Source organism: Protomyctophum bolini (genome assembly GCF_963924005.1).
Source record: "Protomyctophum bolini genome assembly, chromosome: 6".
In the NCBI taxonomy this organism is placed as follows: Eukaryota; Metazoa; Chordata; class Actinopteri; order Myctophiformes; family Myctophidae; genus Protomyctophum; species Protomyctophum bolini.
In genome coordinates, this window is record NC_137867.1 from 15,740,699 (window position 1) to 15,768,680 (window position 27,982).

At 41.8% G+C, this 27,982-nt stretch overlaps 1 protein-coding gene across 3 annotated transcripts; it reads right to left on the reverse strand.

Moving 5' to 3' along the window:
* Positions 1-5,307: 5,307 nt before the first annotated feature.
* Positions 5,308-27,117, reverse strand: rassf2b (Ras association domain family member 2b). Of its 3 annotated transcripts, XM_080765927.1 has the most exons (13): positions 26,951-27,117; positions 24,012-24,047; positions 22,808-22,886; positions 21,473-21,548; positions 20,914-21,065; positions 19,884-19,984; positions 19,027-19,169; positions 18,590-18,743; positions 17,872-17,993; positions 17,668-17,765; positions 9,851-9,912; positions 7,058-7,165; positions 5,308-5,417 (listed from the first exon to the last, which is right to left on the reverse strand). In XM_080765927.1, exons 3-13 carry the CDS (start codon positions 22,858-22,860, stop codon positions 5,410-5,412), a joined length of 1,077 nt encoding a protein of 358 aa, XP_080622053.1. In that variant the 5' UTR covers positions 22,861-22,886; positions 24,012-24,047; positions 26,951-27,117; the 3' UTR covers positions 5,308-5,409. The 3 variants fall into 3 exon arrangements, with proteins under 3 accessions (XP_080622053.1, XP_080622054.1, XP_080622055.1); XM_080765928.1 differs by lacking the exon at positions 26,951-27,117 and having other exon boundaries at positions 24,012-24,481; XM_080765929.1 differs by lacking the exons at positions 5,308-5,417; positions 7,058-7,165 and having other exon boundaries at positions 7,658-9,912; positions 26,951-27,114.
* Between the last annotated feature and the right edge of the window lie 865 nt (positions 27,118-27,982).

The following is a 27,982-nucleotide window of genomic DNA, read 5'->3' on the forward strand; positions in this document are numbered from 1 at the left end:
GATGAATGACACCAATTCCTTGTTAGATCCAAGCATGGCGAGCATTCAGCGTTCTGTGCTCCTGTTTGTTTATAAGCATGAATTTTCTTATCATTGCTATGCTGACCATATCCAATTATTGTTTTTCAAACCATACAAGATGCATATGAACTGCACAAATGTATTTCTGCCATCAAGAAGTGGATGGCCAGCAACCTTTTGCAATTTAATCCAGACAAAACAGAAGTTTTAACTGTTGCCTCAAGTAGGGTTGTTGCAAACGTTGCTGACGCCTTTGGTCATTGAAACAGAACATATGCTCTAACCCCAGAAACAAAAAAAACAGTCAATGCTTTTACATAAGCACGTTAATTCTGTGTCTCAGACTTGTTTTTATCACCTTCGTAACATTGTCAAACTAAGATCAGTTATTTCATCCTAGAGTTGGAAATGATTATTCACTCATTTTGTGTGTCATCACATCTTGATTATTGTATTTCTCTTTTTACCTGGGCTTAAAGCCAAAAACAATCCCAAGACTGAAAATGATTTTTTTGCAAATCTGCACTGATCTCATTAAATGACCCCTATGAGATCCTCAGGACTGAAATCAGTCCCCAGGACTGAGAACTTTAAGCCTGACTATAGCTTTGTTAAGACTGCCTGCAACTGGTCCAGAATACAGCTGAGCTGACCAGGTCCAGGAGATCCTTACACTGGCTCCCAGTTAATTGTCATGACACACAGAGACCTACCATGGCCAGGCAGGCACCTCCTTATCTGTCTGACCTGCTCCAACCGTATGTGCCCAGAAGGTCTCTGAGAACCTCATCCCAGGCCTTGCTGGTTGTTCCTCTCACAAAATTGATAACTAATCGAGCCTCTGCCAGTTTTGCCCCTATAGGGCCTAGGGCCCTAGGCAATGGAATGAGCTCCGCTTCCACTTAAGAACTGTGGCCTCTGTGGACATCTTTAAAGGTCTGTTAAACTTTTTAGACAGGCCTTTGCATAGCCCTATTTGACTTCCTTCTTCAATTTCACTGGCTTGGTTAAATGTTGATTGTTTTATTTTTATTCTATTTTTGTCTTACTTTATTATTGACTCTTTATTGATTATTATTGACTTGTTTTACTTTTATTGTTGTTAAAGCACGTTGTGACTGTGATTGTCTGTGAAAGGTGCTCTACAAATAAACTTTACTTACTTACATTTAATTGCTTAAAGTGCCAATCCATAGCTTTTTTGTGAATAGAAAGAGAATTTGAAGAGGCTTGGGACGTGGTCCTCCTTTTTCTATTGACATGTATAGCCTGTGGTCACTCATTACTGGTGGCTTTGAGCTTCATGAAACTCAAAGTGTAATATCTGTCCAAATGGGCTTTCTGTCTTACTAGCTCAGCAGTAGAAGTTTTGCTTCTATCTATCGGTTTTCAAGTCTTTTGTAGGATATAAATCTTGCAATTTAAATTCACTAAAAGCAGTGTAACAACATGAATAGTACTTTATTTTGAAACATTTTTATTGCCTGGGTTAAAATTCTCTGTTCTCCTATGAGATTATTTCCGTGGATTTGATCAGTGTTATTCTGCCTCAGTCTGTGGTTATAGGTCAGCCCAGTCTTTCAGCAGCAGTTGTAGCAGTACAATGCCCCCCCCCCCCCCCCCCCCCCCCAACTCAGCTGGATTAACCAGATGCTGCTATTCCTAGCAGCCAAACAGCACATATACAGAAAGAGTGCACACTTAGACGTGATGGCAGCAGACAGCAGTAAACATCTTGGAAAGTGCCAGGGTCAATACAACAAAGCATCCTTTGTAGTCTACCTACATTTTTTTCTACTCTGTCTGTGTCTCATAGGAGGGCTGTGGGCAGTTCAGAAACCGTCTTCCAGTGACATCATCGATGGGGAATACAAGCCGATTCAGCCCTGTCCGAGTTGCGACCCGATAGGCACAGAATAGTAAATCCTCGCCCCCTCTACGATTAACTCACCCAATAGCAAGCCACGGCGCTCCTTCCAGCCAATGGCTCAGCTTCCAGCGGATGAGGAAGTGTCTGATCGTTCGAATGATATAGATTGTCCACACTCCTCACTTTTTATCCTCAGTTCAGTGGTACTGCACTCCTTGCTCAGCCTATCAAATCATCCCTATGGGGTACACCCAAAGCTGGGCATTGGAGGAAAAAACAACAATGAATCAACAGTGAGTAATATGACAGAGAACAGTAAGCTGTTTACCTTACTGTGTTGAGGTTCAAACTGCTACAAACATTATTAGCAGTCAGACTGTCATGCACTAGGCCCTAGTGCATGACATGACTCCCTGTTTTTGCCATGCATCCCCTAGTGACTAGGGGATGCATGGCAAAAACAGGGAGTCCACACAAGAGTATAACGTTTTGTAATTATATTTATTATATTAAAGTAAATAAAGCATATTAAAATAATGAAGTGCCGGATGTGAGGATATCAGTTATCAGCAATGTGTGCAGTGTATGGATGTATGGAGAGTGGTGTGTACGTGTTGTATTAACTGGTTCAAAACATAACTTAACAAAAGGGGGGTTAGGCCCTTGAGCCAGGTGGCAGTCCTGGTTGCAGGGAGGACAGAGAGAAGAGTGAGCTGCAGCCAGGAGAGCTCCCTATATAGTTCTCTAAGCCACACCCACCTCAGGTGAGCACAATTGGGCTGTCGGCCATACAGAGGCTTCCCTCTAGCTTACAGTGAGGCAGAGGGGGCAGGGCCGTCACAAGACAAAACATTAATGTTTGTTTAGAACACTTATGACGTAACTTGTTTGCCAGCTAAGTCTATGGACTTAATGTTTGTTTAGAGCAACCACTAAATGACTGAGATTATTTATGCTTCATTTTTTATTGCACGACGCGTTTCGCCTTTTGGCTTCGTCAGGTGCTTGCATACATGTATGCATACATACATGTACATGTATGCAAGCACCTGACGAAGCCAAACAGCGAAGACTTGTCCTGAGTCTCTGGAGTGTGCAGTCCCTTCCCTTCCCTGGGGAAGTTCTCTTTGGCCTGCATGACTTTGAATAATAATCAGTAATAAATTATACCCCATCCAGATCTCCTCTACGGTGTGCAACATTAACATTATCCTTGGTCACTTTACAGCTGGAGAACTTGAAATAACTGTTGGTTGGAGTTGGAGTGGAGGCTATGCCATGGTTAAGACTCAGAGAGTGACACTTTGCTGTCACAGGCTTAAGGTCAGGAATCCAAAATCCAAGGACAGACATCAGGTGAGAACACAGACCAAGCAGACAGAACCATCAGAACGGGACTCAAATCAGAAACACATGAAATACAGAGGCTAGAAAGTCAAGTCAAACACCAAGTAACATTACTTAAACAATCTGGCAGTGAACAGGGGAAATTACCTTCATGGTATGAAGCTCAGGTGTGGAAAACATGGTGGGAAAGCTCAGGTGGGTGAGAAGGAAAGTGGTAACAGGTGTGCACAGATATGGTGGGGACCGAAGGGAAGGTCTGGGGACATCTGGTGGATAAGTGCAGGATAGCAGATTTTGGTATAGTTGAAAGAAATGTGGCTAGAGACAGATAAAGAGACAGATGTACAGTAGCTGGACCTCAACTAGGTCTGTGGAGAGGCAGATCGTGACAATTGCAAAGAACCTGGGCAATATAATCCTTCCTGGAAAAACTTCATGAAGCAAAAACAGTATTTTTAGAATGTTTTTATTTTATATTTTATAACAATGTTGTAATACTTCTTTATGTAGCAGTTTGTAATGTATCAAACCTGACATTCACTGGTTGTTCATACTTTCATATAGCTATATCATAGTGACATCACAATGTATCTAAATGTTTAGATGAAACATACTGACAGAATGGCATTACCACAAAAACAGTATGGCTGATTTGAATCTAGTACTTGCTTCTTAGAAGTAGACATAACTCCATAAAAAAGCCAGAATGTTACTCAATGTCAGTCTTCACAACTAATGCAGTTGCATTTACAGTATAATTCTAATAAGTATATTCATGTTTGTCATGTCATCTGCTTTTACCTCATCATCTGAGTTCTAGTGCCAACAGTGATATAAAAAAATGTAAAAATGACATGAAGTACACAGTCTCAGAAGGGAACATACTCTATTAGTATTAAAGTGTAAACAGTTATTCCTCAAGTAGTCCGCCATTCCACCCATGACCCAAAATGACATTACAGTATAAAACAAAATCCCAGACACCAGAGGATTAAAGGTAGGGTAAGTCACTTGTCATGTGTGAGTTCTCTCTCCTGTTTGGATAATATTGGTATCCCGACCTGAAGTTGAAAAAAAGAGCTGGAGAGACATGATTTGACAGTCCTGTCCCATTCTTATTGGGATATAATTTAATTATTGCATGTTCGACTGCTTATTTTATTCATTTGTTTTATGCTTTATATTGCTGTTTTTATGTTTTAAACTAGTCAATCGCTTGTCTGTGAAAGGTGCCCTATAAATAAAATGTTTTTTTACATACTTTAGCAACAATGAGTACTATCAGAATATATAGAGCTATTAATACTCATTTGAACAAAAACACTACCCTACCTCTAAAGTCAGTCAACATAACTCAGACAGATCTACAGAGCATATCGTATCTGTGCTACACATGAGAACAGGGGAATGGTGTAACATTGATGTGCTGTAAGACGCGCTACATTCCGCTTCCTCGCCTCTCCTTCTCATTCAGTGGATCTTGTGGAATTTACATAAGCATCACTTTGAGTCCGGGAATCTCTTTTGATCACATTTCTGGACCATTCTTTTAGATCAAATGATTGGTCATTATTGGCCAAGGTGCAGCTGTGTTCACAATCTGAGGGTGCTTGTCTCTGGGAGCCTGCCTGTGCTCCCTACAAGATTGCCACCCAGTGGCCCATCAGGACAGACATCAGGGAACCAATGACGACGACGATGCTGTTATAAATGGGACCGCTCGATGCGCTCCTGTAATATCCATAGTCTCCAGACCCCTCTGGCTCGTAACCAGGCCTGCCGCCATACCCACCACGTTGGCCATACCCGCCACCGTACCCTCCATACCCGCCACCGTACCCTCCATAGCCACCACCGTATCCTCCTCCGTATCCTCCGCCTCCTCCAAACATTCCGCCTCCATAGCTAGGACGACTCAGAGCAGAACCAAGCAATGTTCCCCCCATGGCTCCTGCTGCGGCTGCCCCAGCGACACTCCCCGCGCTGGCACCCCTGGTCTGGACAGGTGCCGGCCTGTAGCTTCCACCACCACCACCCCAACCGCGGCTGCTACCTCCGCGGCCAAAGCCACCACCTCGACCGAAGCCTCCCCTCGCCGCCTCAGAGGTGGGAACGTGAGTGGCAAGGAGCAGCAGGCATGTCATCACTGCGAGCACTAGTTTCTTCATGGTTTATTCCCCTGTAACGACAAGAGTAGCAATGCTGTAAGGAGCTGTTCAAAATCCTTTGGCTCACAGGAGAGTTGTCTGCTGCTCTCTGTAGCCTATGTTTTAGAGATACAGACCTTACATAATTGATTCAATGTCACCATTCGGTGAAAGGTGTCGGTCATAGAATTAGGTACTATATAATTCAGTACTGAGGCACTTATGTTTAGTGCACAGAAACACAAACTGACGCAGATGATCGCATCATGGATTTAGCCCTGTGTGGCTGATTATGTGGTATTTTTACTCTGCCTGCAAATTGAGAGAAAAGGAGCACACTGTGTTACTCCTAATCCATCTTTATGACACACATCTTACACAACCTCGATACAATCTGACCCAATGGCTGTCACAGGATCAGATAGCTTTCATAATCTCCCAGGCATAATTGGGATTTGCACTGGGTTAATCTGGTTCTGAATATGCTGCAGTGGAGTGCAGTGCTGCTGGATGTATACATAGGCTACCGTTGCAAATAAAAGTGGTCAATATGAATACGTTGAAATGTGCTTATATAAATAATAAAGTCAAAGTCGTACGATTTGTTACACACGTTACCGCAGTGACATTTGTTCTCCGCATTTGACCCATCTCTTAACCACCCTAGCGCCATTTGGACCAAAACTGATAGACAAACAAAATGTTCTGATCCCCAAAACAAAAGTCATCATGACAGCTTTTCCTTTCCCTATGTTTAATGCTACATCAAATCGGTCTAAATCTGTTCTAAAAGAAAATTAGTGCCAATTGTCATGACAGATAAATTACTGTAAATCATCAACAAGTGGTGTGACATCATCTTCACTATCGTCATTGCACTGTGTGTACACAATGTAATCCATGACCTTTTACAAGGCGCCTCAAGCTATAATTATACCGGGTCACTTAGTTTGGCCGTAATCCCATGGGTCTTGTCACAGATTAGATTTTTGTTCAGACTCGTTCAGAAAAAGTTAATTAAATACATTTATTTAATGGAATTTGGAACACCCGAAATGTATGTCTGTCTCCACACCATCAATAAATTGTCTGGTTTCTACACAATATAATCCTCAATGAAAATTTAACTGACAATTAATTAAAAAAAAGATGAACCTTTACAGTTAAATTAATTGTACTATAAGGAATGGGTTCTATGGGGCTCAGCAATAGACAAAGTGAATGCCATTTAAAAGAACATTACATGAAATCACAGCTATATATACTTTATAGTGTAATGTATATGCACAAGACTCAAGTGTGAGTTATACAATCAATAATTTGATATGGCAATTCTCATCGAAAGATGGAATCGTTCATGTGACATGGAGAGTAAAAAACAGTATCATAAAAATTTTAACAGCTCTCATCTGTATGGCAGTCACAATTATTACATAATCACCTAATCACAATTAGGCCTACTTGAGATGATTGCAATAACTTTGCATGAGCGTTATCGTTTCCATGGTAAAGAAGTATTCATACATTTCCAAAATTATTTCCACCATTAACAAAAAAATATATATAGCCTATATATGTCATGTTGTTATATTTCCGTTATTTGTTAAAACCGTTTGGTTTACAAAGCTTAAAAGGCACCTATACCAATTTAAATCACAACAACACATTTTACCTGTTGGCTGGACTGGTAGAGTGATGTGATCCAGATGATTGTGATGTTGTTTGTCTTTCACCGGGGCAGAGTGGACAGCGTATGAGCAGCACTGATTTATCTGATGGTCTGAAGAAAGTATGATTCAGGGACAGCCTCTTAACCTGCATCTCATTCAGGTAGGGGATCACTCCGTCTCAGCCTGCCTCATTGGCTGGGCAATGTCAACAGTAACGGTCATCCTTTCTGTTCTGTAAGCCATTGTCCCACCCACAAGAAAACATAAACAGCTCTGGGTGTTCTTTTCTTGGTCAGATTCTAATTGGATGTATTATTTAAAGCCCTTTCCCACTCAATTGCGGTAGGTAAAACACAAAAATCTAATCTTATCTCAAAGCTGTGATTATTTAAAAAATAAATAAAAAAATAAAATAATATTGAATGCAATGTCTAGTACTATAATTATGCTATCCATCTGTCTACATACGCTGTGGTATTATATCATTTCAAATGAAACAACCAAGATAAAGTGCTATTACATAACAGTGATAATGCAGTCTTTGCCCAACAGCTCAGATGCTAGGGGAGGTGGGACAAGCTTTAAAAAAAAAACTAAACAGCTTTTCTGATGATACATTTTTATTAAATAATAATTATCATAAAAAAGCTACATTTTCCAAAAACAAATTACTTTGTGCTTGACATCAAGAGAGACAAAAACTCATTCAAGATGCGTTTTGTGTGAATTAAAAGATACAAAAACTCTGCCATCAGGAAATACATAAGCAGGCGACATGCTCGCTAAAAGAATACACACACATTCAACTTCATGAACACTCAACTGCTGTGCCATTTCTGAAAATACTACACTGTGTTCTGTGAAAGTATTATCAATTATGCATGTCAGAACTACTGGACAGACACATGGAATTGTACAGAGACTTACATACTCTCCTGAAATGCTCGCTCACTCACTTACTGTACACACAACATTCCATCATTGTATAATGATTGATCATTCATCAACTTATTCACAATCTTTTGGGACTACCCTCTTTCTTGTATCTGCTTTGTGCTTCATTCTCTATTTGACTTGAACTCAAATCCAGAATTTTAAATGTCCACAGGAAGGAAATCTGAGCACAGACATAATTGTTACGACCTAGGCTTGACTTACACTTTGTTATGCGCCTCGTAGCGCACACAAAAAATAGCCAGCCGCTCTACAAGCTCAAATCACTTTTAGAGCAGCTATTTCTGACGTGTGACACCAGCTCACACTGAGGTATAGATCAGGCTTAAGTATGAAGGAATTGACAGTAACAACAAATGTTCATATCTTCAGTCAGTCCACACAGCCTTAAATGACCACTGCACTAAATGTATCCATCAACAAAATATCTAGGCTCCATTCAATTCCTTTAACTGCGGGAGCAAACAAGTTTTCCAACGACGGGAAGCCCGTCTGATGTGAAGCAAACGATAAGAATCTTTTTTTCTTTGAATGTAAAATCGTTCTTTTTGCTGTAGTGCAAGAAGCCTAAATCATCCTATCAAAACCATCCCACGGTGGAATGTGCCAGGCCATGGCCAATCTGTAAGGTTTTCCTCCACATTCTTGGTCCAGGGTTAAAACCACACTGATGTATAGCATGGCCATCTAGCTACTTCCCTGATAATTCCCATTGAATTTCTTTTTAAACACAAAAATAGCTTCATAGTTTTTACCTGGGACAATGCTGAGAGACAGGCACTTCACCAAAACCAAATGATACTGTATGGATGGCGTGTAATAAGTAGGTCGTCAGTCATCACATTTTGGGGTGTGTATTAAGAGGTACTGTAGCCTGGTTCCAGACCCTGAATCGCTAGCCACGCCCCATAAAACATTATTCTGGCGGTTCAATAATGGACTGAAACGAAATGCAGGAATGACTGAGTAGATCAATGCAGGGCTCCAGAGTCCATGCACCCAAAGATCTGTCCAGTGCAACCATTTTCTTTTGTCACACCAGTGCACCTTACATTCAGCAGGTCAGTCTATGTGTGTGTATGTGTGGGTGGGTGCACCTAAATGATATACTGGTGCACCCATTTGAAAAGGTTACGTGCACCTGTGCAACCAACTAAAACGTTTGTCTGGAGCCATGCAATGAGCTGAGAGTGAAAGAATGTATACACCATATATGTTTGTGTTTGTTGAGAGAGGCAGACAAACAGGCAAACAGGACTGTGCTTAAACAGAGCGGATCAGAACCAGTACTCCATACAAACCCATATGAAAACTTTAAAAAGTGCCAGGAATGAATTTCAGCATAGCCATCATGGTACCATTATTGCTAGAGGTTATTATTATTAATAACATGAAAACAATTCTAAAGTTTGTGGTTGTGCTTGTTACATCAGGGTACATGACAAAATATGAAGTAGGCTTGATTATTGTCCATCTCCACTGATAGACAATATATAATATATAATATTAATCAAGCCTAATTTATATTTTGTCATGCAACCCAGATGAATAGATTTTCAATTATTTAGTTGTTATTATTATCGTTGTCTGACAAAGCATACATTAGTCTTCATGTTAAAATATATGGCTAAATGGTGAGGATAACAGAAGACCCACGAGGAGAAAGACATTCAAAAGCCGGAAGAAATGTTCATTGGAATGCATACATTGCTTCCTTGTACAGTACCCTTGGTCAGTCTCACTTTGTAGGTGTTCTGAGGTGAACGTGGGTCTCTCTGAACATTAGCGGGTAGTGACCCGAGTCAGGATATTAAAAGAAGGAATCCTCTCAGATTACATACAGGTTGTGGCCTCTGGAAGACGGCGGAGCTCCTTCTCAATGACACATCGCAGGTATGTATACCTGTGTAAACACATGTAGACAAATGGAGAGATGTGTGAGTTGGACAACAAACTCAGATTCGGACCAGAGCTTGAGTTATACTTGGATGTGCGTCATCTCGCACACTGAAAATAATAGATCTACAAGCTCCACTATGATTATTTGTTCAGAAACGTGTCCACCAGTGACATCATCGATGGGGAATCCAAGCTAATAGAAACGGCAGGCTTTCTATTCCTGAAAAGTTGCAATGCGAAAATGGAAGCCATCGTTCTCTCGATAATAAACATCTAACATTTTTGTTAAATAAATGTCACTGGTGGACGGGTTTATTAACTGCCCACAGCCCTCCTATGTAGAAAAAGATTGTGCCATTTTATCATGATTATTAGCGAGGACCTATTATATGAAGATACAGGTAGGTTGAAAAGTGGTGAAGTGGTCCTTTAACCAATTAATTATGAAGTGTGCCTGTTGGGCACTGGCCTACTTGGAACGATGCAAGTTGGTTTACATATCTTCTCAAGTTATTGTGGGAGTGTCTGTGCCCTTCACCGTGGAGGTGCTGGTACTAGGGGCTGAACTAAATTGTGTGTAGTTTGACTTGGAGACACTCTCTGGGCTGGGCATGGAGCTGGTCTGACTGGAGCTGAAGAACTGACATTTAAATGTAATCCTGTGATATCACAGGATTTAAAATCAAGTTAAAAACAAAATTAAAAAAAGAACAATGCCACATAATTTTGCATTATGTCATCAACATCACAAAAAGGGGATTTGAAGTGGCACTTTAAGCTACCCAGCAGCACATAAAGTAATACATTTTACCAGCTGCAATATTTACCGGTAAGTGATTTTCACATGAATGTATTATTACAATATGATCGTGAAATGGGCCGTATTTCTACTTTGGCACTACTAATATATGTTGATGGCCATACTTTTTGGCCAACAAATTTGAATACAGGATTTGTTCTTGTGACAGTTATTTTACTTAACTCATTCAGGACAGGAACCCCTTTTGGTGTTTTAAGCATTATGTCATACTTTAGCTATTGAAAAATAGCAGATAGAGGTCTGGGGTTCCGGTTTCCGGTTTGAGAGGATGACAGCTTGAGGAAAGTTCGCTCGGTCAAAAGATATAATATCGGCCCCAAAGTCAACTAAAATATCAAGAAGTCAAGTTATATTTACTCATAAGAAGGGGCGAGGATGGTGTTGAAAGAAAGGAAAAAGAAAGCAAGGGAGAGTACACATGCCGGCGGCGATAACGAAGCACAGCAACCTGAAGCTAACAATGATGCTAGCGCTAGCACTTCGGCAACGCAGCAACCAGTGGACATCACCGTGGGATCTCCGGCCGCGGTGGCTAGCGGCGCTTGCCCCCCCTCACCCTGCTCCGACCAAGAGGAGGAGGTAAATCTGGCTATAATTCTGAGGGAACTGCGCGGTTTCAGGCAAGAAAATAAGAAACAGATGCAAGACCTGAAAGGGGAAATAGCTAAAACAAACGCGAGGGTGGACCAGGCCGAAGCTAGGATCGTAGGCAGTGAGGAAAGGCTACAGAACGTGGAAGAGATACTAGCAGAGATGCTAACGATCCAGGAGGCTCTCCAAACTAAGATAACTGATTTACAGGGACGGTCCAGGAGGGACAACGTGAGAATATACGGGGTAGCAGAGGGGACAGAGGGGACAGCAAGGTCCCTTATCCCCTTTGTGGCAAAGATGCTAAGAGAGAATCTGAATATCCCCCCAACGACGCCATTACAGATACAAAGAGCGCACCGCGCCATGGCTCCGCTGCCCCCAAATGGTGCCCAACCCAGATCGATCGTGGTAAAGTTCCTGAGCTACACCATGAAAGAAGAAGTGATTAAGCAGACCTGGGAGAAGAAGGGCTTTACATGGCTAAACTGTAAAATCAGCCTGGACCATGATTATGCACCCGAAATATTGGCCAAAAGAAAGGAGTATGCTGAGGCACGGAGAGCTCTGAAAACAAAAGACACACGGTTCCAGACGCTGTTTCCTGCACGACTAAGAGTCCACCACGCCGATGGGACGAAGACATATGCTACAGTGGAAGAGGCGACGGCAGACCTGGCGAGGCGTGGACTGGCGGTTGCAGTGATCAAGAAACCAACAACGCTCTGGGAGAGGATCAGGAGAGGTGCGTGGCAGACGGCAGGGGGAGCGCGCCCACCGCGGGCCTGCGGGGTTCCAGGATACATAGAGAGGCTGCAAGTATTCAGACGTGAAGACACAGACTAATCTTCCTTTGTTTTTCTTTCCAAAGGGATAAAAAAAAGGGGGGGGGGGGGTGTACCGATGCAATTGAAATGACAAGTGTGTGTGTGTGTGTGTGTGTGTGTGTGTGGGGGTATGTGGGAATGAGTGTGGGGGGGGAGCCAAAACACCAAAAATATATCACTGAAATTTAACCGATAACATGGGGGGATGAGTGACGTGTGTGTGTGTGTGTGTGTGTGTGTGTGTGTGTGTGTCCGTGTGTCCGGGGCACTAATATATCACTGAAATCAAACTGATAATCTGGGGGAATGAAGGAATGGGTTTCAACACACTGTCTTGAAATTAAGTGGGACTAAATATGTGGAATGTCATTTCACTGAAAGCTAGTTGATAAAATAGGGGGGGGGGGGTGGGGGGGGGTTATATTCTAATAGACACAACATTGCTGCATTTGTTCTGATACGACCGAGACAAACTACTATGCAAGATCTTTCTTTCATAGCTGTCATCAGGGTGGATAAGGGCCCTCTAGCACAAGCAGGGAGAGGTTTTCCCTTTATTAGGAGAATGGGCAGTGGAAGGGTTCCACTGCTGGAACTCAGGTTTACAATGTTTTTTGACCAAGTACGGTATTATTATTTTGTGTGTATTTTGACTGTTTTTTCTTTCCTTATGCTGAGGGTTTTTTGTTTATTTAAGGAGAGAGGAGGGGTGTTGACCGTTGCACATAATAACAGATATGCAGGTTGAGCCGGTGAAAATAATTTCTTTCAATGTAAATGGGGTTTTGAATCCTATTAAAAGGTCTAAGATACTAGCTAAATTAAGGAGGGAAAAGGCACAGATCGCTCTCCTTCAGGAGACACACATGAATCAATCTGAGCACGAAAAATTAAAAAAGATGGGTTTTAGACATGTGTTTTCATCATCTAATATTCCAAGCCATAGGAGAGGGGTTGCAACCCTCATCTCAGCCTCAGTTAACTACGAACATATTTCAGAAACCAGGGATGACGAGGGAAGGTTTATCAAGATTACAGGAAAAATAGAGGGTTCATTGATAACAATAATAAATGTATACATCCCACCGGGAAGCGAATGGGCTCTATACAGACGTATTTTTGATTTAATGGTTAATTCTCAGGGGGTGGTCCTGTCGGGGGGTGACTTCAACATACGGTTAACTAAAAAAGACTCCTCAGGCACAGCAAATCAGAACAACCCCATTAGTAGGAAGGTGAACTCACTAATGGTGGAACTGGGTATTATTGACGTGTGGAGAGAACTGCACCCTAGCAATAGAGAGTACACTCACTACTCATGCCCACATTCTGTATATGCTAGGCTAGATTATTTTTTCATGTTCAGCTCAGACAGATTCAAGATAAGGAACTGCAACATTGCAACAATTGACCTGTCAGACCATAGTCCAGTTAATCTGTCCCTGCTCCTGGAGAGGAAAGCTAGAAAAACCCTCTGGAGACTAAATTCATACATATTAAATGATCCGACTACATTGACAAAGATTAAAAAAGATATTAAAGAATATCTAGAGCTGAACACCTCGGAGGAGGTTTCACCTGCGATATTGTGGGACGCATTAAAGGCTGTAATGAGGGGGAAAATCATTTCTCTAACCTCGTATCAAAAAAAACTCAAGAGGCAAAAGCTGCTGGAACTAGAAAATAAATTAAAACAGCTGCAGGTGGCTGACAGTAATGTTGCAGGTTCCAACTTGAAACAGGAAATCAGGAAAACGCAGGGGGAAATTAATGACATCTATACACAAGAAACTCACAAAAAGCTTCTTTTCCTAAGACAGAGATACTATGAGACGGGTGGTAGATCAGCTAAATATCTGGCTTATAAACTGCGTAAACAACAAGAAGAAAACACAATTTATAAAATACGAAATCCTGTGTCCCGGGATATCGAAAACAAAGCAGAAAAAATCCAAGAGTGTTTTGAAACTTTCTACAGAGAACTATATTCTCAACCCCAAGCAGCAGATGAAACCCAGATAGATTCTTTTTTGAACTCCCTGGATTTACCAGTCCTTACTGACCCACAAAATGTAAATTTGATAAAACCAATTACAAGCGGAGAAGTGGACTCAGCCATTTCCAGGCTAAAAGCAGGGAAGTCCCCGGGTTCAGACGGTTTTAACACAGAATGGTATAAAACGTTGAGAGCGGAGTTGTCACCATTGTTGCTCAATACTTTCAATGGGATCCTGCGGGGAGGCGATGCCCCGCCCTCGTGGAAGGAGGCCATTATCTCAGTCATTCCAAAAGAGGGAAAAGATAAACTAGAATGTGACAATTATCGACCGATAAGTGTTTTAAATTTAGACTATAAACTTTTCACCTCTATTATGGCCCGGAGGCTGGAGAACACTTTGTCCTCCATCATAAGTTTGGACCAGGCAGGGTTTTTGTGCGGCCGGCAAACCTCAGACAATATTAGGAGGTCACTACACATCTTAAGTCAAACTACTGAGGACAAATCCAAAGCAATCCTAGTAGCCCTGGATTCAAGAAAAGCCTTTGATTCCGTAAGGTGGACCTTCCTTTACAAAGTAATGGCGAAATTTGGTTTTGATGAAACATTTATAAAAGTTATTCAGACCCTATACGACAAACCTACAGCTCGTATCAAGATTAATGGAGATTTGTCTGATGCTTTCGTTTTGAAACGTGGTTCGAGGCAGGGGTGCGCAATCTCGCCTCTCCTCTTCGACTTATTTATTGAACCCCTAGGCCAATTAATAAGACAGAGTGAAGCCGTCAAAGGCATAAGTATGGGGGGTATCGAACACAAGGCTGCCATGTTCGCAGATGATGTCCTCGTGTACTTAGGGGGGGACCCTGAGAGGTCATTTAACGAACTGATGTCACTACTAACAGGTTATGGTGAACTATCCGGTTATAAGCTCAACACTTCTAAAACACAGGTCATGGCTCTAAACTTTAATGCCCCAAGGGGACTGAGGGAAAAATATGATTTGAAATGGGACAACGAAGAAATCAAATACTTGGGAATAAATGTGACGAAAGATCCTTCAAAGTTAAGGCAAGCTAATTATGGTCCCATATCGATGAAAATTAAATCTGATTTACATAGATGGAACCTAATCCCCTTCCTAAGCCTAAACTCAAGAATAAGTTCAGTCAAGATGAACATTCTTCCCCGCTTACTTTACATCTTTAGAAATCTCCCAGTAGAAGTGGACGATAAACAATTCAGAGAATGGGACAAATGGATTTCTAGGTTCATTTGGCAAGGGAAGAAACCAAGAATTAAATATAGCACCCTACAACTGAGAAAGGACAAAGGGGGCATGGCTCTTCCCTGTTTAAGAAATTACTATTATGCAGCCCAGATAACTCCTCTGTTATACTGGAGTAACAGGGGGTATAAAGCGAGATGGAAGGAGTTGGAGCTTGGTCTAGTTGCTGACTTCCCTCTGCAGGCTGCAATAGGGGACAGGGGTTTGGCGGACCGATTAGAGAGGATCAATAACCCATGGATAAACCATACGTTAAATGTGTGGCAAAAGGTTGTGAGGTCATGTGGTTTAAAAAAAATGTTGAAACTTTTCAGATGGTGTGCCTTCGACACAGACTTTGTCCCAAATAGAGGCGACATTAGATTTAAGTCATGGATAGAGAAAGGAATCACAACTTACATGTCATTTATGCAAAGAACTGAAATTGATAGTTTCAGATCAATACAAGTCAAACATGATCTGGAACAGGCTGACTTTTACAGATACCTCCAGGTGCGGCACTATATCAATCAAGAATGCAAATTCAAAGAGTTTTCTGCAGTTGAATCAGAATTCTTTTTCATATTAAAGTCAGCTCTCACAGTGGAGCCAAGTAAGTCCATCTCTGAGTTATATGGCGCCATTTCAGATGCTAAGAATGAAAGCACGTTGTACATCAAAGAGAGATGGGAGAGGGACGCAGGAGTTGAACTCTCAGAGGAAGTATGGGGAGGGATCTGGGAGTTCCAGTCTACCTCAACTTGTTCTATGGACTGGAGAGAGCACTGTTGGAAAAATATTATTAGATATTTTAAGACCCCATACCAGGAAAAATACAAAGGGGACGATAGGCTGTGCTGGAGGCAGTGTGGGGCAAAGAAAGCCAACCACTTCCACATTTTCTGGGGGTGCCCCAAATTGGGGGTGTTTTGGAACAATATTCACAAATCACTGTGCTCAGTATTTAATACTCCAATACCTTTCAACTTCACAACCATGTACCTGGGCCACATTGAATGTCTTAACCAGTCGAGATACACAAAGCTACTGCAGATTCTCTTGGCAGCCAGCAAAAAGTCAATAACAAGAAGATGGCTATCCCCAATCACACCCACAATGGACGATTGGCATGGAATAGTCCTAGACATCTTCAAAATGGAAAAATTAACATACATGTTAAGAACTAGATTAGACAATTTCTACCAAATTTGGAACAACTGGATTGTGCATATTGCCCCCCTGAGAGCGGACTTCGTGTAATCTCACTGGTTCATTGCCTGCTGTATGATTGTATAAATATAAAATGTATAAGACACCTCTCCTCCTCTCGTGGTCGAAGACCAAAGCTATATTGTTTTTGTCCCCCTCAGCATAAATGTATATACTTTAGTTGTTGTTTTTTGTTTCTTATGTCTTTTTCCGCCCACTCTTTCTTTTTTCTTTGTCCTCCTGAAATGTACCACCTGAAGTATTACTGCCGTGCCTGTCTCTGTTTGAGTGTGGACTCGATGTCTTATATAGGAAAAAGGACTATACTATACAGAGACATTGGAGATGTTGCCACATGGAGGGGGGATGAGGGAGGGAAGAGGGGTGGGGGAAAAAAAGAAAAGAAGAAAATCTTGGGAACTGCTCTTATATCGTTTGTAGAAATGCTATATGTACAATTATACTGCACTTTCCGAATAAAACAAATATTATAAAAAAAAGAAAAATAGCAGATATACAAGCTCATAGCGCAGCAACCGAGTGCCACGCTAAGAGCTTGTAGATCTGCTATTTTAGATTTTTTTTTAAAATGTGGCGCAAATCTTTGAATATATATTATTTCAGAGCGAACGTTTTTAATGTTTATTTTTATGTGGCTTTCACCTTTATTTTATATTTTGTATAGAGGGATAGACAGTAGGCTGACGGAAATGGGGAGAGAGATTGGGAGGTGACATGCAGTAAAGGCCGTCGGGATCGGGAGAAGAACCTGCGGCACACTGCCAGACTGGATTACCAACCAGGGTGCCTGGACCGCTGAGCCCTGGTCCCGGAACTACATATTTTCAGATGGGGGTCCGCAGCCAAATACAGATAATTCTGGGGGTCCTTGATGTGAAAAAGTTTGAGCACTACTGACATAGAAACATAGGTTTATCTTTTTTAAATCGGCCTCATATCAGGTCTAAATGGGTTAAGTACAAATCAATCTGACAACTTCTTCCACCACTGCACAGCCAAGGGAGTGCACTCTGCAGCAGTTGTACCTTCTCTTGAGCTTCTGCACCTCCCGGTCCTCCTCCTCCTTCAACTTGGTAATGAAACTCTGCAGGACAGGCATCTCAAATTTGATGTATTGTGCCACCTGGTGGAAGTTAAGGGGACATGTCATGACAACTCTCAAAACTATTTTGTTTCATATAATCTGTGCAATCGGGGTCAAGTCGCTGGCCCTTCATGGAAAAACCTACATCATATGTGACTTCTTCTCCCAGGTCCGGTTCCATGAGAAAGACCCTGCAGACCTGCTCACACGGACCATGCATCACCCTCAGTACCAGAGGATAGTCACTACGCTTCAGCTTCACACGCTCTAAAATATGGACAGACATGAACACAACATAACAAACAAGTTAACATAATCTGCAGACCTTTGTAAAAAGGCCATAAATGTTGATATTTGTTCACTATAACATTACAGTAACTCAGTAAAAAAAAGCTGTGTCCTTCTCTTGCAACTGTGGGACTGTTAAGCAGTTCTAGACTTACTTGACTTATTCCTGTAGGCTCCTAGGTGGAGCATAGTTAACCAGTTCAGAGAGACCATATTACACCAGTCCTTGTTTCTGTACACTGGTTTTGATGCTTGTACACATACTCTACAAGCACACAACGTGTCACTCTGCACTCTCTTTGTGTGCTTGTAGATCAGCTATTTTTGTCCAATACATTTGGTGTAGAAGGAAAAAAGAGCAGACCAAGTACAGAGACAAAGGTCTCTGTACTCTTCTGCAACACAATTGTATAGGTAGTGGGGGAGGGGGGTAGTGGTGTAGTCGGGGTCCATGCTTCATCAATCTCTCAACTAAGGGGTCCTTGGCCTGAAAAACGTTGAAGACCCCTGCTATAGACGAAGATTAGACATTTGTCAGAGTGCTCTGACAAACGCTACCTAAAATAAACACTCACCTCCACTCGTATGAACAAGGTAGAGGGCGAAGTCATCCGGGCTGTTCTCTATCTTGAATTTGTTCAGGAGGACTCGTAGCACCTGAGGCGTGGTCATGTCGCTGTTTATCCGGACGTTAGTCACAGAGCCGTAGGCAGGAGTGAACACTGCTGTCTGAGGGAGCGGGACATTGTTAGTGTTATGTACAACTTCAGTGAAATCCTGGGGAGAAAAGGACATTATTTCAAAGGAGATTAGGATTAGTGTTTCATGTTAGGGTTTGAATTCAACACTAGATTAAAGTTAGCATAAGTGATATGTGTACGCATGTAATGATTATGGGTAACGGGTTAGGTCTTAAGGATGTATTGTGTTATGTACAGTAGTAGATATTATGTCATAGACATACAGTAACACATATGTTTTGTCGTTCTGTGTATGTGTGTGATTGTATCACCTTATGGTTATAGAAGTGTCCATTGATGGAGAATCGATGTCGCCGTATCCTCCTCTGGTCGCTAGGTGATCGCCGCTGGCCCCGCCTCAGAACCCCAGCATCACTCTTTGTCCTCAGGAGTTGGGCAGAGCTCTCATAGTCCTCTGTACAACAGAAACAAATGCAATCAAATCAGTCATAAAATTAATATCATTAATATGGTCACACATAAAATCTGTTTAGATAAAACCTTTGTGGTCCTCCCATTAACCAATTTGAATATATAAGGATAGGATTATGTATAGATATTGTGACATGAGACTAGATATCATCAGGGTTTTGGGATATTATGAGAAAAAAGTTAAAAACTAACGATCCGGGAACGGTAAAAATGGAGGAAAGGCAAGAAAGACTGATTGATTGATTGTGCCTATGTAATTACAGTACCATCTAAAGTGCCACCACGTGTATTTGGACACTTGCTAATTGTCTAATTACTTAGGTGTTCACATATTTTAGCTAATTGTCTAATTAATTAGGTGTTCTCACATATTTTAGCTAATTGTCTAATTACTTAGGTGTTCTCACATATTTTAGCTAATTGTCTAATTAATTAGGTGTTCTCACATATTTTAGCAAAATGTAAAGAGTTTGTCTGTCTGTCATATTTATTCTGCCCTGATTAATACAAGGCAGTTAGTTGCCTTGTAATAATATAAAGGCTTTTCCTTCTTTTTTACTTTGGATTTTGATCCTGTGAACACCATTGAAACTTATCTCCTGTAAGCACCTGGTTGTCCCGTTTCTTATTATTACGATATCGATAGAATGTTTAGAATTGTTTTATTTAGTTCATATAGCCCAGCCTACAAACCCACCTTCTGTCTCATCTTCCTCCACTGCATTGTCCTCTGCTGTCACTTCCACCGTGGGAATGTTTTGCTGTGTCTGCTGTTGCCCCTCTGTGTTATTGGGTGAACTTGGAAAAGCAAAAGCAAGGAGAACAAAACATAAACTGACAAAGCTGAGCACATGTAAACAAGTACTAAAAAAAAAAAAAAACATCTCAAACCCCCAAAGGTAACCTTGGATTTAGGTCATTCCAACACAGAAATGACAGAATGTGCCTATTCTCTCAAAGAGAATGACATATCGGCTTTCAACCAGTCAAACTGCATACCCATTAGGCCTACTAGGCTTAATTTTAGGGGGAAGAACTGAGGTACCATTTAAGCCCTATTTAAATAGAATAGTGAAAATAGAAGACGTACAAGCTCACAACGCATCACACTATTTTGGCTATTAAATAAAAGGTAAAAAGGCACATCTCCTTTGTCTCCTATTATGACATGCCCAACATAGGGACACCAGGTTGAAAGTGGCTAATGAATGTACGGCTGCAGACAAGAAAACTTGTCTATAACATGTGTGTTACATACACACATGTTATAGACATGTGTTAGAGACACACTGATAAATAATTAGATTAGTGTGTGCAAAACATTCTCAGACGTGGAGAAACTAAGTATGCATAAAATAACTGAATTTGTGGTTAAATGACGCCCCTGCCTATTAGTCTAGGGAGACTAGACTTGAGCCCGTTGTTGAAACAGATATGGATAGTGCTACCCTCAGGACAAAACACAAACTGAGACCTGACACGGATTATCATCAGTAGTTCAGTAAAGTAAACACTTTGGACATCTGCAGTGCTTCGGTTACTTAAATTCTCTTTTTGGTGTTAAAACCGCTACACAATGATATAATGTCAAGATTACAAAAGAAAATATTTGGCTTTATAATAAGTTCTTGTCAGTCCCCACTTGATCTATAGCTGCGCTCATTGACCCACTACACTTCTCTAAAGTATTTCCGGTAAGTGGGGTGTAACTGGAGACAGCTCCTTACCCCTGACAGTCCAGAGCACAGCCAGAGTGCCAGGAGGTGGAGGATGGAGGCGGACGGATTCGTTCATGGTCATCCTGCATCTGAAGCCTTATTGGCCGACGTAGGCCCCAGGAGATGTTGAGCAAGCCCTCAACAATCAACTCCCCCTCTTCCTGTTATGGAACAGAGCTTTGATCAATACACATAGACACACGTGCGTACATACATGCACGTATTGTGAGTGGGCATATGTATAGAAAGAGGCTCAGCTATGCATTTATGTGCGTGCACACACACAGTTATTACCCCCAATGGGGATGGTTGAATTGCTAAAGAGACAGTGCTGTTGGGGCATGTTATGAAGGATGAGGGTGAATGAAAGCTGGCCAAAATGGACATGAGGATAAAGCTTTCTGACTTTTCATAGTAACCCGCACGCACACTGTATATTCACCCTTCCATCATCCAAACACATGCTGGCCACCCAAAACCCACTCAAATGTATTAAACCTTATTTATACTTAGTTGCGCACCGAAAAAAACTATTTTCATGAAGGATAAAATCACCCTTTATACCCACTTCTCTGTGCCTGAGCTGCAGGTTCTGTCCGTCATAGTAGAGGTTGTATGTCTTCAGGTGTGTAAGGACAGTTGACCTGGAGACAGAGATGTGTTAATGTGAAGATTAGGTAGATAAGGGTGAAGGAATAGTCCTTTCTCTACCTCACTCTAGTACCCAGTGCTCACACTGAAACAGCTTTATTAGTAATGCCCAACCCATATATTGATCTGACCGATACATCAGACATTATTTGATTTTTTTTCAGACATCTGAATCGGCAGTTATGCATCCGAGGTGGTTTTTTTTACCACTTTCAACCTTTTTGGGCAGGTCATCTTGGTGACTTTGAACTGTACCCATTCTACAAACTGTTAATAACAGTTCCAATCAATCAGCTTGAGAACCACTGGTCGGGATCAGACATCATAATTTCTGTGCTTATTAGTAAGCACAGTGAAATGGGCCCTTAAAGGTCTATGGTTATTTAATTGTGTGTAAGCTGTATACTGGGGAGAAGTCTGAATCCCTCTGATAGGGTGTGGTGGAGTGCATGGGATACACATTATAAACTATAAAACACATATTAATCACATTGAGTTGAGCATGTGTGCAACAATTCATGTCTCGAAAGAGTGTTACTTTAAAGGACAACTTTGTTTGTTTGTTTTCAATCTAGGTTCATATTTTAGGTTGATATTAGAGAAAGTAAAAGTGTAATTATTTTGTTTTGATTGCTCCTTTCTTTCGTTTTAGCGATTTTAGCTATTTTTGATAGGGGGGCGGGGGCATTCGAACAAGTGGCTTGTATTTTTTACAAAGTTTTACGGCGATTTATTTATTATTATATTCCGTGATCTTTTGTGGCCAGATGAAATTTCCTGGGGCCTAGTAGGACTATAGTAAATAATAAAGAAACCACTGTAAACTTTCGTAAAAAAAATACATACTTAGCCACTTGTTCGAATGCCCCCTGCGGCCCCACCCCCCTGTTAGTCAAAAATAGCTAAAATGAAAGAAAGCAGCAAATGGAAGAAAGAAATGAACACTACTTTATCTAATAACAAACTAAAGACATGAACTTTGGTTGAAAAAAATATAATAATACAACCTTTAACTCAGAGAGTGTACACATGTAACCAATTCAGTTATAGCTAAATTAATTAATTAACACTGAAGAATTTGACTGTGTATGCAGCACTAACATACATGGACAGCACAACACACAAGACATATTTTGTGCAGAGCTAGGCATATAGTACAATATAGTACAATTTTTGTCTGCATTTTGTACATGTACAGTAGGTCTCGTGGGGCTGTGTGTGTGCCAGCTCTGTGCGTAGGCCTTCTCCTTACTTGCTGATGAACTTGTTCTCTCCGATCTGAACCCCATCCTGCATGTCATCCATTTTCAGACAGCATGAGAGAGAAGCGGCTGAGAGACAAAGGGACAACAGAGAGAGAGAGAGAGAGAGAGAGTGGTGGTGAGTTGGAGTCCCATGACTCCTCATGACCGGTGAGTATGCGTATGAGTATGCGTGAGGGCATCACCACACAGTAAAATTCAGAGCTCTGAGTGTGTGCTCCAACCTCAATTAACAATTCGGATTTTGCTGTGTACAGTACACTGAGAGGGAGCCGAGACCAGTGGGCTTCCAGAGAAGTGGAAAGTTACGTTATCAGAGGATAAGAGATCATATTGTATATAGTATACTGCTTCTGTCGTCTACACATCTTCCTCTGTCACACTGAAGACAACCACCACTCTACTATTACTTCACACACACACTTAACCAACCCACATCTCTCCATTCTCACTCCTCTAATCTGGGACTATTTTAGACGAGACACCAGGGGAACGCAATTCACTGCCTGGTAGAGTAGATAGAACACAGTGGTTAGAAATGCTTATACAACCCGAGGAAGGAGGTGGATAATCATTGCTTGCAAAAGTCTCAGTCAGAGTCATTTCGGTTGTGATGGAACAAGACAGCTGCTCTCCATGGCACTCTCTTCCTCTTCTTACACTTACTTCCTTTTTTCTTGAACCCTCTCCTTGTCTCCACACACACACACACACACACACACACTTAAATGGCATTCTGCCATCACCCTTAAAAAAATTCCGTCCTTCACAGTCACACTTGTGTATCCATGGAGAATGCGTGCCGTGTGTGTGTGTGTGTGTGTGTGTGTGTGTGTGTGTGTGTGCGTGTGTCTGTCTGTGTGTGTGCATGAGAGAGAGATCTTCCGGAAGGGAAGGAACAGGTGCAAAGCACATGGGCCAAAGCCTTTCAGTTGCTTAAACATTTATCTGAGTTAACCATACAGTAGTTAAGAAATGTCAAACACCAGGCCACACATACACTTATAAAACTTCATTCTTTGGGCTAGCCTATGTACACCTATTCAAAACACGATTACAATTCACTTTGCACCCACTTTCACAATGCCTCAATGAGACCGCAGCTGAAGGAAGGAGGGAAATGAACTGAATCTGCATACTGTAAATATGTACAGTATGTGTGTGGCCTTGTTTCAAGAATCTTTAAACGCTTACCGTAATGAAGACTGTGTGGTTGGTCTTGGTCGGCCACTGGTGAGAGGGAGAACCAGATGTGTAGAGAGGTAACGAAAGAATAAAGAGATGAGAGATGTCGAGAGCCAGACGTTAGTATCCGCCAGTATAAATGCAGCTGCAGTATATCATCCACAGTTTGACTCTTAACAGATTCAAGGGCTTTTCCATACAACTAGAGTTAATGAGCTGTGTTTAAAGGAAGAGCTCCCCTTCCGTTAATCACTTCCTCCTTTACTGAGTCATTCACACAGGAAGCTGACTGACTTCCTCAATTGGAACAACACTTTACAAATGCACATGCAAGCAAACCCCAACAGACCCGGGCAAAGACGCAGATGCAACCCCATGTGGTCCCTCTCTGTGACTTCCTCCAACAGTATAAACGCCTAAGAGCGCCTACATACAACATCCTCAACAATGCATGCTCTATTCTCCACAGTACAGCTGTAAACAAAGACATTCAAAAACCCACTGACGCGCTGAAAGCTGTGACAGGCTTAAACGTACAGTGCTGATAAACACAGGTCGTTCATCTCCGACACTAATGAGTTTTGTAATTGTGGCCAGATGAAATATTAAACGCCAATCAGCCTCACCCAGTGTTGTGCTCTATCAATATTTCAGCGCCCATATTAGGGCCTGTCAAGCCCACAAACACGCATCATTGACCGAGACAATGAGATGCATTAGTGTTTAATACCATGGTCGTGGTCAAGGTCAGTGGTGCAGACTCGATAATGAGTTGTGCTTGTGGTCTGAGACCAATACAGTCCTGTCATATATAAACAATGTTGTATCTGTCTTGTTGCAACGGGTCACAAGATTAAGAACAGCTGGGTTGCAAGGGTCAAATAAGGTGTCATTTGACAACAAAATTCTAATCCTCTCCAAAATTCCATTATATCCCTGATAAAATGCTATAATCTGACTGGAAAAGGTCATGAACCACATAACATGGAATAATTATTCAGGGACCAAGGCAAATAGTTTCAAATCAGCACTTTAAACTGGTTGTGGCACTTAAACAAAAGTACCTTTTAAAATCCTGTGCAGTGGAAGTGACATGCTGCCTCTAGTAGACACAGTCACAGTGTTTATAGTTTCAAGCAGACATGTACTGTAGATACATTTTAACCAAATGAAAACATCCTATACTAGTGGACATTCTGAGCCAGGGTTGATCTAACGGTACACCAGAACATGAGAGACCAGGACTCTGTTCTATGTTCTAGACTGGAGTGAGTCCAAATATAGATCTAATATTATTTATCCTGTATTCCCCTGCAGCAGCTCATTACAGCAGCCAGTCCACAAACTCTCTCTTGGGTTCACTCTCTCTTTTGCTTGTTTGTTTCATGTGAGACTATTCCTTCCCTAGTATCCAATTGCTTCTTTTCTCCCCTCTTTGTGGAGTTGTATTTCCTCCTTTGTCTGCTGCTTTTTATGTCCCGTATTGACTGTGATCTCTCTCTGCAGTCTGCAGTTGGCCTTTCTCTCCTTCACTTGTGAGAGACTGGAGCACCACACTATTAAAACTCATGACCACAATTTCCCGACTTCCTCCCCCCACATCACCCTGTCTTTTTCAGACACACTGTGTGGACCAGATGTCCCCCTTTGCGTGGGACAGTCCCTCATTTCCAAGACTTTTCAGGCATCACCCTTGTGACAGGCAGGCATCAGTGTTCAAATGCCTAGTCCCCTAATAGTTGGCTTTCTCTTGTAAAGCTCTCTCGTTGTCTCTTTTACTGCAAGATGTATTTTTAAGCCTGTTACATATGAGACATATCCCTTAGGTTACAGTACCAAGTTGGCCATACCACCCATGACCAAAATTCGCATTTTAAAACAAAATGTGAGACACCAGAGTGGTTTGAAAACAAAATGATAGGCAATAGTAGACCTATGGTTGAATATGTACCAATATCAAGGCAATAAATAGCAACATACTTCTGTCCCTCAAATGAACAGTTTTGATCTGGTCGACCTACTAGTCCTAGATGCACACTTATTTTCTGCCTTCTCTGCCTCTGAACCTCTGTGAACTGCTTTGGTTGGGGGGGGGGGGGTGAATATAAAGTCCAAACCTTCACTGCCTGCTTTCCACCCCCACCTTTCTTCAGCTTCAATGTTCTGTTCAGCCTCTATGCCTGCCTCACTATTGTTATCATTGTCATAGCAACCCCACAAAACATCTGAGATCCAGCAACTCCGTTAGGAATAATTGTGCCAAATAGTGTGCATGCTTTCACTTTATCCCCTAGGCCGTTTTGTTGTTATTAAAACTGCATGTGCCTTGATCTCCAGTCTAAATCTGTCTCCCAGCTTCTCTACGTCAGGCTGAAACTGTACCTCCTATTAATGATTAAAACTAAAGACCACTACATTATGAATTCTCTCCTGACTTTGGAGTGGAAAATGTGTCCCTTCTCCTTGGCAGTTTACCGACTTTAAGTTTAACAGAAGGTTATGGCCATAAAGTACTCCCTTGTGTGTCTGAGTAGACAAGAAGAATCCTACTGTTATGCAATCTGTTCAGACTCTTCTTTAGACAGTCACATTACATAGACAACTGCTTGAACTGCAGCCCACACGCTTTCACAGAGAGTAGGCTAGTTTATTTTAGACAAACCCTGAATTCCTTCGTGTAATAGTTTATTTTAGACAAACCCTGAATTCCTTCGTGTAAACTTGAGCATGTGGATCATGCTTTTTATTCATTTGTGCCATTAAATTCCATTTGTGCAACGCAAGGATCTTGATGATATCAGTTTGTCGCGCAATCAACCACGATAACTACCCCGATACAATCTATCATATTAGTGAATCGAAACTGAACATATAATGGCAGTGATTAATTATTTCAGAGATTTAGCCTGTTTATATCTAATTGAGATCTGGAATAACAGACTACTTACGAAGCCGCCGCTTCTGTCTTGGGAGTCGGCGATTCTTGTCGAGTTTAATGATGTTGTCTGATCAGGCTCGTTTGTGGAGCACGCGTGTTGACTGTACAACGTACACTACGGTCAACTGGCTCCTTCTGCTGTTGTCGGAGTCGAAGACAATCAGTGGTGCGCACACTGTGGGATGTACAACATCACCGGCGGAGGAGGACCCCATCTGTTCTAGCGGACCTCGTTGGCGTCTGGCCCAACGGCAACCAATCAGCTCACGACCTGACGCGCCTTTGTTCGTGCTGACTGGGTGCTGAAGATGAATAACTGGGAGACCCGAAAACAATGAGACCCTCGGCCATGCACAGTTGCACACACACATATACATAATAGAACACTACACTGGCCAACTAAATGGGTAATGGTAATGGAATACTAGAGTATATACTCTAAGGTTGGGACCCCCGAAAATGCTTCGGCCATCATATGTTTCGCGTCTTCGTGACCCCCTCCCCACCACCAATACAAATTGACCCCTACAATAACAGGCTTATTAATAATAGAGAAAATGCATCATAAATAAATACTGAAACCAGATATAATCATTAGGGAAGTTTATGCATGCACTATGCAGGCTATGTAAACTCTAAACTTCCATTCCCAGCCATTCAGTTGCAAATACTTGTCATGTTGCACGCATGCGTTCCTAAAATTGCTGATAATTGCGCCGCCCTCGTTGAAAACAATATATGTAAATGTCAAACTCCAGCTTGTCCCTCTCCAGTCCAGGCTGCATGAATCCGCCCTCGAGCGTTTTCTGCCCCCTCAATGGCGCAACTTTGTATAACTCAATGGCTCTGAATCTGATCCTCATTAGTTCCTACATGCATCTCTACTGGCCCCTTGTGGAAGGCCTTTGGCCGTGTAGAACCAAGAGCCATCATTTTCAGCACTGTTAAGTTACTTTGAGTCAGTAGACTAGTTAGTAGTAGACTTGCCTAGTCTCGGACCCTTGGAGGACTCTATTATGCATTATACTAAAAAGAAATGGTT

What these genes read in the sequence shown, in the direction of transcription:
- rassf2b (XM_080765927.1), bottom strand. Translation starts at nt 22,860, where the DNA reads ATGGATGACATGCAGGATGGGGTTCAGATCGGAGAGAACAAGTTCATC. An exon ending in GAGAAGAAGTCACATATGAT is followed by an intron (nt 17,766 to 17,871) that starts GTAGGTTTTTCC and finishes AACTTCCACCAG; the next exon opens with GTGGCACAATACATCAAATT. An exon ending in TCTTCCAGAGGCCACAACCT is followed by an intron (nt 7,166 to 9,850) that starts GTATGTAATCTG and finishes TACTTTCTTCAG; the next exon opens with ACCATCAGATAAATCAGTGC.